This window comes from Ctenocephalides felis, unplaced genomic scaffold (assembly GCF_003426905.1).
Source record: "Ctenocephalides felis isolate EL2017-DRISC unplaced genomic scaffold, ASM342690v1 CF-g0.4_SCAFFOLD_01604, whole genome shotgun sequence".
Classification (NCBI taxonomy): domain Eukaryota; kingdom Metazoa; phylum Arthropoda; class Insecta; order Siphonaptera; family Pulicidae; genus Ctenocephalides; species Ctenocephalides felis.
The window spans coordinates 3,212,440-3,228,496 of NW_020537758.1; the positions used below are offsets into that span (position 1 = coordinate 3,212,440).

General features: G+C 25.5%; 1 protein-coding gene across 1 annotated transcript in view; it reads right to left on the reverse strand.

Moving 5' to 3' along the window:
• The window catches only part of LOC113372845, a 58,262-nt gene that overhangs the window by 14,106 nt on the left and 28,099 nt on the right, over positions 1–16,057 (reverse strand). The window contains exon 4 of the mRNA XM_026613181.1: positions 6,878–6,936. Within this exon, the coding sequence (XP_026468966.1) occupies positions 6,878–6,936 (59 nt within the window). The remainder of the gene's footprint in view (positions 1–6,877; positions 6,937–16,057) is intronic.

Genomic DNA, 16,057 nt, shown 5'->3' on the forward strand with positions numbered 1-16,057 from the left:
TATAAACTGAATTGCAGAGTTCAAATTATTTGTAAAGTATATTAGTTACAGTAGTCAGATTTAAAAATAAAATCTGAAATATTTTGATATACAAAAAACTAAAAAAAAAAAAAAAAAAAAAAATTGGAACAAAATTTTTGTCCAAAATCAATTATTTCGTTAAGACAGCAGAAGTTCTCTCAAAATTGCCATTTTTTACATATTTAGCTCCGTATCTTCAAAATGGCTGGGCCTGCCTTTGCCCAAAAACTAATAACCAAACACTTCTCCCAATCATTACTAATTGAATGTTTTTTAGATCATTCAAATCGGATACTCCGTTCTCTCAAAAATTCGATCTCTATTTTCTGCACTCTTTGCTCCGTATCTCAGAAACGGCTGGACCTGCCTTTGCCAAAACTAATCAGCTCTTTTCCCTATCAATTGGAATCGAATGTTTTTTTGAACCATTCAAATCGGTTAATCCGTACGCCCGAAAACGTGGCGAAAATTTGTATCCATACATACATACACACTCACACAACACACACACCCACACACACACACATCCATTTTTCTGAGGTATGCCAAAACGTTCAGAAACCTTCAAAACATCGAGAAATGTAAAATTTTCAATTCCGATTTTCGGCCCATTACAATAACTACCCTACGGGAAGGTAAAAATTAGATTATATCAACCTCAATGTTTTCAATAAAAGTTTGAAGTATACGGAGTTGCTGTAGGACAGTTTGATATTAGAAAATATTATAGACAATTCAATTTGTATAAATTCGCCAAATACACTATTGAAATTCCACTAAAGTTCAAAGTTATATATAATTTACTAAAAAATCCACTTTCTTTTCGCACCTTTTTTGGTCTTTGCACTTCTGCTAGGTCATCATCAAAATTAATAAATACTTTACAATCTTCTAAGATCTCATATATCTATTTATGACATCAATAAAATACTACCATCATAACATTATGATGATAGTACCAATTTCTTCAAACCTTGACCAGAATTTTGTTGATGATGGTAATTTCGTCATAATTTGTGTGAACCCGATGACTCCGACAAAGAAAAAAGTGTAAATGATGTTTTTGTAACAGAATAAATGCTTAGGATTATAAATTATTAAAATTGTTTTCACTGTTTTTTTGTACAATTATAACAATTGTTTTATCTACAAAAAATGATAATTTTCAAGTGAATTATGCAACTGCAACTTTAATAGAAGTTTCAACGAGCAGCTGATGGAAAATTGAAATAGATATAAAAATTTATAGGTAATTATATATAAAATTTTGTAGCATCGCAATGAATTTTTTTTTTTAAAAATGTATGCGAGTTAATAATACAATAATAAATTTTTGATCTAGTTTAGTTATCCACGTTACTTTAATTCTAGTATGATATGTTGACATTTAACTGCAAATAGTTTTTTATTTATTTTATTAAATTAAACTATGGTATTTATTATTAACATATGCTCACGTCCTGTCGACTTTATTTTTTTTTTTTTTTTGAAAATCGTAACACGTGTTTTATATAATGTAGGAAGAAACTATGAACATTAGAAGGCAATCTCCATAAAACCAGTTTGAAAATAAAACTACTTCTTCTTAATGGTAAAAACATACTCATAAGCGAGTAGGACTCCTGTATCAGTAGCAGATAGTAAAAATTTAGGAAAAAAATGCTAATTTCTGAGCAAAAACTATCAAAATATAATAGATTGATCAAATAATTTTAAAAAATGCAAGAGCCAATTTTTATAACAATTTTATTAAAGTTAAACCTCATTCTATGATATGTTTACTATTACATCAAATGCTAAAATTAAAATTTAACTAGCTGTAAGTGGAATTCTGTCTTAAGGCAATTAGGGCATCGTGCCTTAAGGCAAATTGCTGGAACTTCCCGTACCAAAATTTATTATTTCTTTTAAAAACGATTAACATTTTTGAAAAAAATTTACATAGAAAAAATAAGATTTTTGAAAAACTATAAATTGGACAAAAAATAACTTTTTTTTGAAAAAAAAAAATTTTTTTTTTAAATTTTTTTAAAAAAAATTTTTTTTTTTAATTTTTTTTTTTTTAAAAAAATGTTTTCTTTATTTTGACATATTTTGGAAGATCTGAACTTGTTTTTCAAAGCAATCGTACTGCTTTAACTGCATAGAGACAAAATATAAAGCGCGTAAGCGCGGCGTCGCTGTCTAACGGGTAAACATTGATACGGAACCCATAGGAAAATAAACAAAATTTATACTTATTGTTAAAATCTCTATAAAATATCTGAAAATTTGATGTGCATATGTCTAATGATCATTTTTGACCGCCAAATGGCATTTTTTTTTACTTTTTTTGTTAGATATCCGAAACCGCTAGACCTGCCTTTATGAAAATTTGATCAGTTCTTTATCTTGTCAATACAAGTAAAATGTTTTTTGAATTATTAAAATCGGACGCTCCGTTCTCTTAAAAACTGAGTTACCGTTTTCGGCACTTTTTGCCCCGTATCTCCGGAACGGCTAGATCTGCCTTTGCCAAAAACTAATCAGCACGTCTCCTTATCAATACGAATCGAATGTTTTTTGAATTATTCAAATCGGTTGACCCGTGTTCCCGAAATCGTCGACGAAAATTTGTATCCGCACATACATACACACACGCACACATACACACACACACACACACACATACACACACACACATACATCCATTTTTTCTAAGGTATGCCAAAATGTTCAGAAACCTCTGAAACGTAAAGATATATAAAAATTTTCATTTTCGATTTTTTTGCGATTACTATAACTTGCCCTACGGGAAGTTAAAAAACTCGAAATGAAAATATGTTTTGTTCAAAATATGTCTACCCTCTTATGAATTTTTAATTTAAACATTTCCTCAGTATTAATAATAAATACATTTATTACACTGTTTTAATACAAGTACAATAAGTACATTTCAAATTCTATTTCAAAAGTTTTTTTAATTAAAACTGAAACAATGCTATTTACAGTACCTCTGATAAAAAATTTTACTACCAAGACACTTGCAGACGTTTCTGTGGTTTTCTACAATTATAAAGCTCGTATTTAAAAAATTTAATTTAGAACCCTTAGTGTATAAGTGTAGTTCTAATTTAATAATAATTTTATATTAATTTTATAGTTAATTTTTTATTTAAAACAAAAAATTACTGGCGCCTTGAATGATGTTCGTCGCCCTGACCTACTGCACACAGGATTTCATTGTTGTTACATGACATGAAAACAAAAACATGATTATTTAGAATTAAAACATTAAATAAATTATATATAAATATATACATGTATAAATACATATATACATGTATATATTTATATATAAATGTATATATTTATATATAAATGTATATGTATTTATGGCACCTAAAAATGCAATCGCTTTTATGAATTGGACGTGTCAAGTCGTTTAAAAAGCCACATAAAATTTAATAGACAACTAGTCAAAAATTATATTTTTTATTACCTATTATTAATTATGATAATGCAAAAAATTATTTCAATATTTTATACATTATAATTTATTATACTATTATCCATAATATAAGTCAATTTTCAAAAATAAATTTTCTTTGTTAAAATAAATTAAACATTTTTTAAATAAATTTTAATATATGAAACTATAAATAATTTAAAAATTATTTAGTTATTAAAAATCTAATCATTGTATAAAAATTTGGTATTATTACAGTCTTGAAGATACTTTCGTTTTCTATTTTAAATATTTAATAAATTTTATGTTTTTTGTTATATCAATATAATTAACATCAAAATAAATCAAAGTATTATTATACATAACTATATATGTATTTTAATTATTAATAAATTGAATTTTTAGTGATGTTTACAACTTAAAATACGAGTTCTTGATATTTTGTATATTGCTTTATAAATTACAAATAAATATCACTGAAAAATTCATCCCTAATAGTCCCCCAAAAATTTGAAATATTGAAATATCAAAAATTCCAATAAAATATAAGATAAAAGTATGGAAATTGATAAGTACATCTTAACAATTTTTGAAAATTTTATTTCTAAATTAAAAAAAAATAGTTAAGATCTACTTACTGATTTTCATACTTGATATTTTAATATTTCAATATTTTAGAATTATTAGGGCCATTTTTTAGAAATATTTATTTGCAATTGATAAGCCAATCAACAAAACAACATAAATCGTAATAATATACTATATTTATTAATTATTATAAAATTTAAAATTTAGTGATATTTCTAACTACAATTAAAATTTTTGAAATATCTCTTTACCCTTAAAATTTCACCCCATCAGACTCAAATATCTGAAATATTAAAATATCAAAATTCTTATAAAATATAAGAAATAAATATGAAAGTCAATTATAGTAATTTTTTAAAAAAAATGTAACAAAATTCTTCCTCCACCGTTAAAATTATTATCCTTGTAAAATATTTCTATCAATAATTTTAATACAAATTTAATCTATTGATAAACATATTCTTATTATCCTGAATAAAATAATTTTTTTGAAATTTAAAGAAATATGACTTTCATTAAGTAAATAAATGCTTGTAATGATTTCAAATAATTTGTAAATCATAGTTCCTGCAATTTTTATTCAGAAACGTTAAATGTTCTAATTGAATTCTTGTTTCATCATCTTGTACGATGTTTGAATTATAAATGAGAATGATTATTTAACCAATATATCTATATATATATATATATATATATATATATATATATATAAATCTCGTGTCACGATGTTGGTTCGCGATGGACGCCCAAACTACTGGACCGATTTTAAATTTTATTGGCAAAATTAATAAAAGTGCCAAAAATCAAACATTTTATAGATTTGGAATCGGATTTCTCAGAACTTTATCCATGTTAGTTTCAGGGATAGTATGAATATCAATTTGCAGTCGAAAATTTATATGATAAGTGATTAAAACATTAACAACAATAACAAAGCGACATATTGAATTTAACATTAATCATAAACAAAATTCTGACAGTTCAAAAAAATGAATTTTTAACGATTTCGATAAGATACAAATAAATTAATTATTCCAAGTTATGTTATAGGCAATATTGGCAATCAAATTATAGATATAAATTATATCATATTATATTAAATTTCGAACCAAAAAAGGAAATATTTTGGCATTTAAAAATTTAGTGCATATTGGATATATGAAATTGACATTCAATATTTTTAAATTAAATGCAAAAGTAAAAAATCTGATATTTATATAAAAATTATATATTTAGATAATGGTACTGCGATGATTCAGACTAAAATCTAATTTATTCATTGATTAAAAATATTTCACTATTTGACATAAATAAAATTAAAATAAACAAAGCACTATGATGCGTTCGAATTAATTATCAAAATGTAAAGAAATTTGTGTAATAAAAATATAACATTATTTTTAATATATCATTTTAAGAACTTCTGCAATGCGGCAAAATATTTTTGATGGCAAAACAGCGTTTGCCGGGTCAGCTAGTATATATATATATATATATATATATATATATATAATCTTCATACTTTTTTCCGATGTGTAACTCGTCCATAATAGTCGACGTTGTTACATATTAGTTTATTATTTTATTATTACATATAAATGTTAAGTATTTCCTGATTTCGTACAACAAATTCTAATTGTAATTGTTGTTGCAAAGTTTTGTCATCACGGGCGTTCACTTTTTAGTTTTCAAAACCGTAATTGCATTATACAACATTGAAATTACCAATTAGAACAAGAGCTGGGGGGATAAAAGATACACTAGAAAATTAATCATAGTTAAAATTATTATTCCCAATCGTTAGTAGTTTTATTTTAGACTCATTGAGTAAGTTACAGTAAATGACTAGAGATTAATTTTGACGAACTCTACAGGGCGTACCGTTTGTTCTAGAATGTCGTAAGTTTAGCACAAAATACTTCAAAGTATCTACTAAAATACTGTTTACTTAAATTTATATATTTTTTTTCAAAGTTGTTGGATATTAGCATTTTTAAGAGCAAAGTACATATAAATCATACATTACTACCACGAATGACTAAGTTTGATTAAAGAGTCAAGGTCGACGAGCTCTACAGGGTGTACCGTTTGTACAAAAATGTCGTAATTTCAGTAACTTCAAAGTATCTACTAAAATACTTTTTACTTAAATTTATCTATTTTCTTTGAAAGTTTCTGGATATTAGCATTTTTATGAGTAAAATACATATAAATCATACTCTACTACCACTAATGACTAAGTTTGATTAAAGAGTCTAGTTTGACGAGCTCTACAGCGCGAACCGTTTGTACAAAAACGTCGTAATTTCAGTAACTTATACTACAAAGTATCTACTAAAATACTGCATACTTAAATTTATTTACTTTCTTTAAAAAGTTCAAAATATTGGTATTTTTATGAGTAAAGTACACATAAATCATACTTTACTACCACTAATGACTAAGTTTTATTAAAGAGTTTAGTTTGTCGAGCTCTACAGGACGTACCGTTTGAATAAGAATGTTGTAATTTTAGTAAATTTTACTTTAAAGTATCTACTAAAATACTACGTGCTTAAAATAATATATTTTTTCTCAAACTTTTCAAATATTGTCACTTTTAGGTGTTTAGTACATACAAGCACAAATGACTAAGTTTGACTAGAGACTTAAGTTTGACGAGCTCTACAGGTCGTACCGTTTGTACAAAAATATCATAATTTGAATACAAAATACTTCAAAGCTTCTACTATAATACTGCGTACTTGATTTAATCCTTTTTTTCTCAAACTTTTGAAAAATTCACTTCAAAGTGGTCACTTTTAGGTGTTTGGCACATACAGGCATAAATGACTAAGTTTGACTAGAGACTTAGGTTTGACGAGCTCTACAGGAGATACCTTTGGTACAAAAATGTCGTAATTTAAGTACACAATACTTCAAAGTATCTACTAAAATACTGCAAACTTAAATTAATATAATTTCTTTCAAACTTTTTTGATATTGACCTTGATATGAGTAAAGTACATACTAAAAAAATCATACCTCACAAACATAAATAATTAAGCTTAAGTTTGACGAGCTCTACAGGACGTACCTTTGGTATAAGAATGTCGTAATTTGAGTACAAAATACTTCAAAGTATCTACTAGAACACTGCGTATTTAAATTTATCTATTTTCTCTCAAACTTTTCAAATATTGTCACTTTTAGGTGTTTAGTACATACAGGCACAAATGACTAGACTAGAGACTTAAGTTTGACGAGCTCTATAGGACGTACCGTTTGTACAAGAATGGCGTAATTTAAGCACACAATACTTCAAAGTATCTACTAAAAAACTGCGTACTTAGATTAATATATTTTCTTTCAAACTTTCTTAATATTGACATTGATGTGAATAAAGTACATACAAATCATATCCCGCAAGCATAAATCACGAAGCTTGAGACTTAAGTTTGACGAGCTCTACAGGGCGTACCATTTGTACAAAAATGCCGTAATTTAAGTACACAATACTTTAAAGTATTCACTAAAATACTGCGTACTTGTATTTATATAATTTTTTTCAAAAATCCTAAATATTATCATGTAACTAAAATTTCTAAAGTATTTTTCTTTCAGCTCTCTGTCTATTCCCTCAAATCCAATATTTTCCATCCATCCATCATAATTCTTGTAATATTGCGATATTGCAATTATTGTTAAAGTGTCGTCCAACAATAGCCCAGGGGCTATTTTTGAGTAATCATATGTGTAATAACTGACACTTTGGATACGTTTAATTAACTAATACGTTTTAAAACAATCGGTGATTAAATTGCAATTAACTGTAAAAGATATATTGGGTAATGGATATATATATATATAATAAAGTTTTTTAATCACTCATACAATCAATATCTATAAAAATTGAGGTGATTCATAAGTGACTTTGAATTTACCAAAAATAGAACTTTTTTAATTATGAAGACAATATTATTCTTATAAAAAAATTTTGATATAGAAGTTTGAAAAATTTAAATAACGATGATTTTTTTTCTTTAAAAAAGAGACAGTTTACAAATGTATGAATATTTATGATGAAATTTCGCTCTGGGAATTTATTGAATTAATTTAGTTTATGAATAAAAAATTGCATATATCGATCGCCAAATTTGTCAATGCAATTTGGAAAATACCATGAGTTATATATATATATACATATATATTTATATATATACATATATATTTATATATATATATATATATATATATATATATATTATATTTAAGCTGTATTTCGACACTAAATGTGTGTCATCATTAAAGATTTCTGACTACAAAGACCGACAACACATTTCTATTATTTTAAAATTCTGAGTTGAAACATAATCAGATAATATATTTTATAAAACCCAAAAATGTTTAAAACATCATTATAATATAAATATAATTTATAAAAATAAAAAATAATAATAAGTTCGAGCTTAATAAAAAACAAATTGTATAAATTATTTTTAAATAAATTAATATAAATATAATTCCAATAAAACGTGGTAAAGTATCATTTAAAACGTAATGTGAAGTAATTTATTTTTTAATACCTTTGAATATTTAATAAATTAAAAATCATTAAAATATGAATATAATTCAAGAAGAAGTATGTAATTATATAAAAATCATATTGTATAAAATTATATTTGAATTGAAAATAAAATTGCAATAAAAATGATTAACGTATAATGGTATAATTTCGAAATTAATTTTGAATTGTATTAAATTATAAGTTTTGATGAAAATAAAATATAAATTTATTAGCAACGTTGAAACTGCATTATTTTACAAACTACAAATTTACTAAGCACTTTGGAACTAATTTATTTTGAATATAAAACGTTAATAATTTAATAAAAACCACTGGAATAAAATTTAACATTTTAAATTTGTTTTAAATTTATTTATAACTATTTTTGTTATAAAACCGAATAAAAGTCGCCTGGAACCAAGCAACATAAATTTATAGGTGTTGCAAAAATGTTCGTCAGCACACAAACGTATAAACAATTTGTATTAAAAACTTATAAGTAAAATAAAATTATTTATATATTTTTAAATAAATGATTAATTAAATAAAAATACAGCAATAATTCAAAATATTTGTTATTAGCACCTAAACATCTGGACTTAGCTTCCTTTCACTAAAGTAAATTTTTTTTGCACCAAATTTAATTATAAAAATTATTCGCAATATTTTTTTTCGAAAACTTTAATACCATTGCCATAGTCATAGTCTGCTTATTATACCAGAGGACGTCCAGGATTTTTGAAAATAATTGAACTCAATTGTTTCACTAAATCAACAGTCATTTTTTCTTAGTCAATAACACTTCTATTTTCCTTTAAGACACTTTACACTTTACAGGATCATTAGCAATTTTCTTCAGATCAGATTTTTGGATTCTTTATAAAATTGCTACTAAGTTGCCAATGATGACATCCAGTAGGATCAAATTGAACTAAACTTCGTCTACAAAATAATCAATTGCCCTAAAAAATCTTTTATTCTAATCAATAATAATCCTGCACTTGTCCTTCACCAAACATTTTTTTCTGGACATTTCGAAGGACTATTTACAATATTCTTTTTGAAGTCCTTTTCACAATCATCATTGTCCTAAAATCCTCGCTAAAAGTTTCCCAATTGTCAACATGATTTTAGAATCAGTAATCAATTCCTTGATATCCTTAATTGACATATTTGATGTCCTTCAAATTCATCTTATAAAAAAATCTGAAAAAACAGGACATCTTGCAGGGAAGTAGATGGTCAGGTGGAGGACAAAGAAGGTTTTAAACAAAACAGTTTATCACAAGATCAAATTAAATTCATATTTTAATAATTTTTTAATTACGCAGTATTTTAATGATTTAAGTATGCAGTATTTTAGTAGATACTTTGAAGTATTTTGTACTAAACTTACGACATTCTAGAACAAACGGTACGCCCTGTAGAGCTCGTCAAACTTAAGGGGGTATTCTACTGTAGAATTTTGAAAAAATCGAAAAAAATTTTTTTCCATATTTTCAAAGTTTAGTTATTCAGAAATATGACATTAAAAGGATTTTTCAAAATTACTATTATTTCCCGAGTTATAGCCGTTTTAGTGACGTGGTCTCGGTTCGGGTCCGACTTGTCTCAAAACTTTGATTGCGTTTTTCTCGGAACTTCTTTTTTCGAGCTGGCGGTAAGGATATCTCGAGTTCTAATGAACCGATTTACTTCAAATTTGGAGAGGATCTTCTCTATACATCGCTTTATCGTATGGACCTTGCCCAAAACTATAACTTTTCATTTAGTATTTTTAAAAAATACGGAATTGCCAAAAAAACATGAAAAAAAATATTTTTTTTTTCAAACTGCCGCCATTCGAACAAAAACAATTTTTTTAACTTATCCAAGGTTCATACGATAGCGGCATCTATTATAATTAAGAATCCATCTATTTTTTATGTTTCAAATCACCAGGAGGGTTGGAATCATGTACGCCAGGACACCCTCTTTTTTTGGGAACCTCCACTTTGACTGCTCATAACTTTGTGAATTTTAATTTTTTTTTTTTAATAATTTTTTGATGTAATAATAAAATATCAATAAACAAACGATAAAAAAATCGATAGTAAAAATATTATTTGTTTCCTTTATACAGCGCTTCAAAAACCGGGCGAAATTCATGACTCTAAAGTAGAATACCCCCTTAAGTATCGAGCTTAGTCATTTATGCATGTGAGGTTTGATTTGTATGTACTTTGTTCATATTAATGTCAATATTTAAAAAGTTTGAAAGCAAATAAATTAATTTAAGTACGCAGTATTTTAGTAGATACTTTGAAGTATTTTGTACTAAACTTACGACATTCTAGAACAAACGGTACGCCCTGTAGAGCTCGTCAAACTTAAGTCTCAAGCTTAGTCATTTATGCTTGTGAAGTATGATTTGTATGTACTTTATCCATAAAAATGTCAATATCTAGAAAGTTTGGAAGAAAATAAATAAATTTAAGTACGCAGTATTTTAGTAGATACTTTGAAGTATTATTTACTCAAATAACAACTTTCTTGTACACCAGGTACGCCCTGCAGAGCTCGTCAAACTAAAGTCTCAAGCTTAGTCATTTATGCTTGTGAAGTATGATTTATTTGCACTTTACTCAAAAAACGTCAATATCCAAAAAGTTTGAAAGAAAATAGATTAATCTAAGTAAACAGTATTTTAGTAAATACTTTGGAGTATAATTTAAAACACCAACAAATACCTAAAGATACCATTTTCACCAAACTTTTTACCTTTCCGATTGGAAACAGTTTTCAGAGGAATTTATGCAAACTTTCTTATTGCCACTCCAAAAATGCCACTTGTGCCTTATTTTCATATTTTATAACAAAAACACGAGTCTTACTCGCATTACACAATTTTGTTTATGCGTAACGATTTTTAAGACGTGAAAAGGTTAACACAATCTACTAAAAGTCATCTTTGTAACTTTTAGATAGATTTTAGATAATAAACAATTATTGAACAATATATATATATATATATATATATATATATATATATATATATAAGAAATGTCTTTTATAATGTGAGATGTAATTCGCACTTTTGTGCGTTAGAATTAGATAAAACTGTCAATCACATTTTCTTTCAAAATATTTCAAATACAAAAATGAGATAAATTATGCAATTGTGCGTATTATATATTTTTTTCATTTAATTTTAATCTATTAAATTACGATCTTTAGAGATAAATTAGTCTATTGATCACTCATTGATTGATCATTTAGCAGCTCAGAAATAATTACTAAAAAAAAATCTCAGATTTCTGTTATTGTGACACATTTTTCTCTAAACAAATTTACTATTTAATTATATTATTTTAGAACTTTTTGCACAAAAAATGTAGTATATTTTTATTATTTTGGCACACTTTTCCTTAAAAAAATCTTAAAACTATTGTATTTTTCATATAGCATATTTTATAATGTATATTTTTTATATAAGTTCATTAACCGCATTAATTTTACAATAAATATTTAATCATCAATTTAGTCTCCTATTAACAATTTCAACACATTTGTGCAAATACAAAAGCACATATGCATATACTATTATTATTATTATTATTAGTTGCATGTTAAACTTGAATGCAGTCTCTTTAAATACTTGACACAGATTTTATGCAACAGGATTTTGCAATAATATTAAATACTGCAAGAACAAATGCTAAAAAGACTATAAAATTATTAACTATTTGTAAGATAGGAAAAAAAACTAAAGAAAATTTTTTACTTGCATATACTGTGACTTAGAAGTGAGTCAAAGGTCACATATTGGTTATAAAGCATTTCATATATTTTCCAATATTTTTTATAATTAATTACAGGTATATTGTGAGATTTTTTTAATATTTTTTTTCATTTTTTTTAAATAATCTTAGTCATTCTGCTGTCATCTGAGATGAGATTCGAAGAAATGTAAAGAAAGTAAAAGTGGTCAACGATTGCGCAACTTTTGCTTGGAAGAAGAAAGCTAAAAATTTATAATAACAACATATGCAATTTTGTTCGAAAATTTTCTCATAGACACGAACTTCCTATAAATGAATTAAATTTATAATTTGTCAAAGAAATTTTGTAATTGAACCATTTTTCGTAGGCGTAAAATATTTAAGGACGTCATAAACTTTATCATCAAAAGTTTCAATGAAAAAAAATTGTAATTTAAATTTGAACTGAGTTTTTTTTCAATACTAGAATTTCATGTTATACTAGATTCTTTTAAGTATATTTTACTAAAATTAGAGCATTGTAGTGAAAAGGCTCCGCCCAAAATAAATATTTTAAAATATGTCTGTCATAGTTTTTTGTTGATGTACTTCATATATTTGAATATTTATATTTTTATTTGCGTAACAAAATTTACTATTTTAATTATACAGATACAAGTACATATATTAAAGTAAAATATACTAAAATATTAGCATTGTAGTACAAACGGTGTGACCAAAATATTTTTTTAAATATAGCATCTATAAATTCACCTGTCACAGTTTCTTGTTCATGTACTTTCTATCTGAGACTATTAAAATTTTGAATTATGTCACAAAATGTACTAACTTAAATATACAGTATTTTAGTACAGACTTATAAGTATAATATATTAAAATTTCAGCATTTTAGTACAAACGGTGCGTCCAAATTTTTTATTTAAATATAGTGTCTATAAATTTACTTGTCAAAGTTTCTTGTTTATGTACTCTTTATATTTGAATGTTACTATTTAAAATTGCGTGACAAAATTTACTAATTAAAGTATACATAATTTTAGTACATACATTTAAGTATGTTGTGCCTGAATTTAAACATTGTAGTACAAACGGTACGCCCGAAATAAATATCTAAAAATATTATGTCTATTACTTGTTTGTTTTAGGTACTTTCTATATTAGACTATTAGTATTTTCAACTACTTCACGAAATTTACTAATTCAAGTATACAGTATGTTAGTACATATATTTGAGTATAATATATTAAAATTTCAGTATTTTAGTACAAACGGCACGCTCGTAATAAATATTCAAAAATTTGATGTCTATATACTAGCCATAGTTGCATGTTTAAGGGTACTTTCTATACTAAGCTATTAATATTTTCAATTTCGTAACAAAACTTGCAAATTTAAGTATACAATAATTTAGTATATACACTTAAGTATATTATACCGAAATTTTAGCAATGTATTACAATAGGCGCACCCAAAATAAATATTTCAAAATACTTTATTTTTATTTACGCTTCGAAGTCGATATCTAGTTAAGTCGTTAGTGAAATCCTACATTTCTTCTCCTATTTCGTTTGCTCGTCAGTAGAGTTCCTGTTCATTTTATTACCAAATTGGTGGATTTTTTTAAAGTAGAAATACTCGTTGCTAGTCATAAAAAGTCATAGTTTAATTTTATGTCAAAATTCAGTAGTTGGATCTTAAGAAGAGTCATTTTTTATCATTCATTTTACTATATAAGAGACTTATTAGAAAAGTCCTTTTTTTGAGATTCCTCGTTAGTAGTCCTACTTTTTAAATTCACAAAATAGTCATGAAATATATTGTTATATATTAATATATATAAAAAAACTAATCGACTTCCTAATTCCATTCCAATGGATCCATTACTAGAACAATATACGTCTTGAGCAACATCAACAATTACCAAATAGATAATTTTAAAACAATACACCTTTCATTCCGTTACTAATTATTACTATTATTATTATATGGTTGCCAATGATGTTATTGTTGTTGTTTTTATTCGGTTTCTAATTAGTAACAACGCCTCAAAACCTGGATAAGAAAAAAAAAACTCTGACCATATTGGTAAATAATTACCAGTCATTATTTTTGGCACAATTCTTCCGGATGGTAAGAATTTGGATCTTAGAGGAAATCTGAGGAAAAAATTACCATTTTGAGAAAAGATACTAAAGTTGGATTTTTTAAGGAAAAAATATTACCAAAAATTGTCAGAGGAGTGTAGACTCAGGTGGAATTATTTTGGATCTTAAAAAAAAAGTTAGAAGTGTTTCAAAAGAGCTGTCTTTATATGGAAATTTTTTTGAAATTCATAAGAGATTCGGGACAAATTATTTATTACCAGAAGTTAAAATCAATTAATTCAGGACAGCTAGCACAGTAGGAAAGACCTTGATGCTAGTAGTAATTAAGTATACAGGGACTAAAATAAAAATTGTGATAAAAGTAGATATAAAATGATGTTTCGGAAATTGCGGTCAAATTCTATAATTACTCACTAAAGAAATTTTTATGAATATGTTCAAATTTGATTATTTTTTTAATGATGACTCTATTTACTATATATTTCTATTCCCATTCGTCCCATTGTCCCCTATCCCATCAATTATCCAACCAGAATGTGTAACCATTAAGTAACTAGTGTTACGTTTTTCTTTCGTTTGATACTATATGATATGATATTATATTATATCGAATTAGAAAGTAATTGAGCAAACGAATAAAAGTGTTACAATTCGATAATAATTAAATAATAATAATTGTAATAATTATAAAGATAAACTAATGGTGTATGGCATCGTAATTGCTGGAACTTCCCGTTGCAACAAATTTCATTTTCGATTTTCGGCCCATTATTATAACTACCCTACGGAAAGTGAAAAAAACATTTTTTTCTAAATAATCATGTAATACGTTTCGGAACTTGATATATTCCATCATCCCCTTTTCTGTAATATTTTTTTAAATTAAAAAAAAAAAACAGAATGCAAGAACCTTTTTCTAATTATTAACAAGATGAAAACATGTTTAGTTTAAAATATCTCGTCAAAATTTGCAAATTTTTCGAGTCATACTTTTGATTTTTACTCATCATCTGTGCAAATATGTACATACGAAAATTCTCTTTTTAAATAAAAAATTTATAATTCAAAATAATACTTTATATTGGAAAGTCTTCTATTTAAAAAATTAAATAAAACCAAATAAATGTATTAAAATTTTAGAATTATATTTATTTTCAAAAAATAAATTTTTATTGCGGAAGTTCGATACTCAGATAGGCGAGAAACCTAAATACATAGTTTTGACTCATCTTCAGTGCAAACATACAAATTCTCTTTTAAATAAAAAAAAAAAAATAATTCAAATTAATACTTTTTTAGAAAAATTTTCCATTTGAAAAAATACAATAAACGCAAACAATAAACCAAATAAATGTATTAAAATTTTGGAATTATATTTATTTTCAAAAAATATTTTTATTCGGGAAGTTCGGGAATAGGCGACAAACCTAAAACAATCTATCTACTTCTTGTACTTTTAACATCTAACTTTGTCTTGAAATTATATCAGCAAACTTTTCAGACACTTATTAGTTTCCTCACAAATTAATTTTAAACAAAACAGTACTTATTTTTATTACAAATTTTATTACTCGATTCCTGCCTGCAA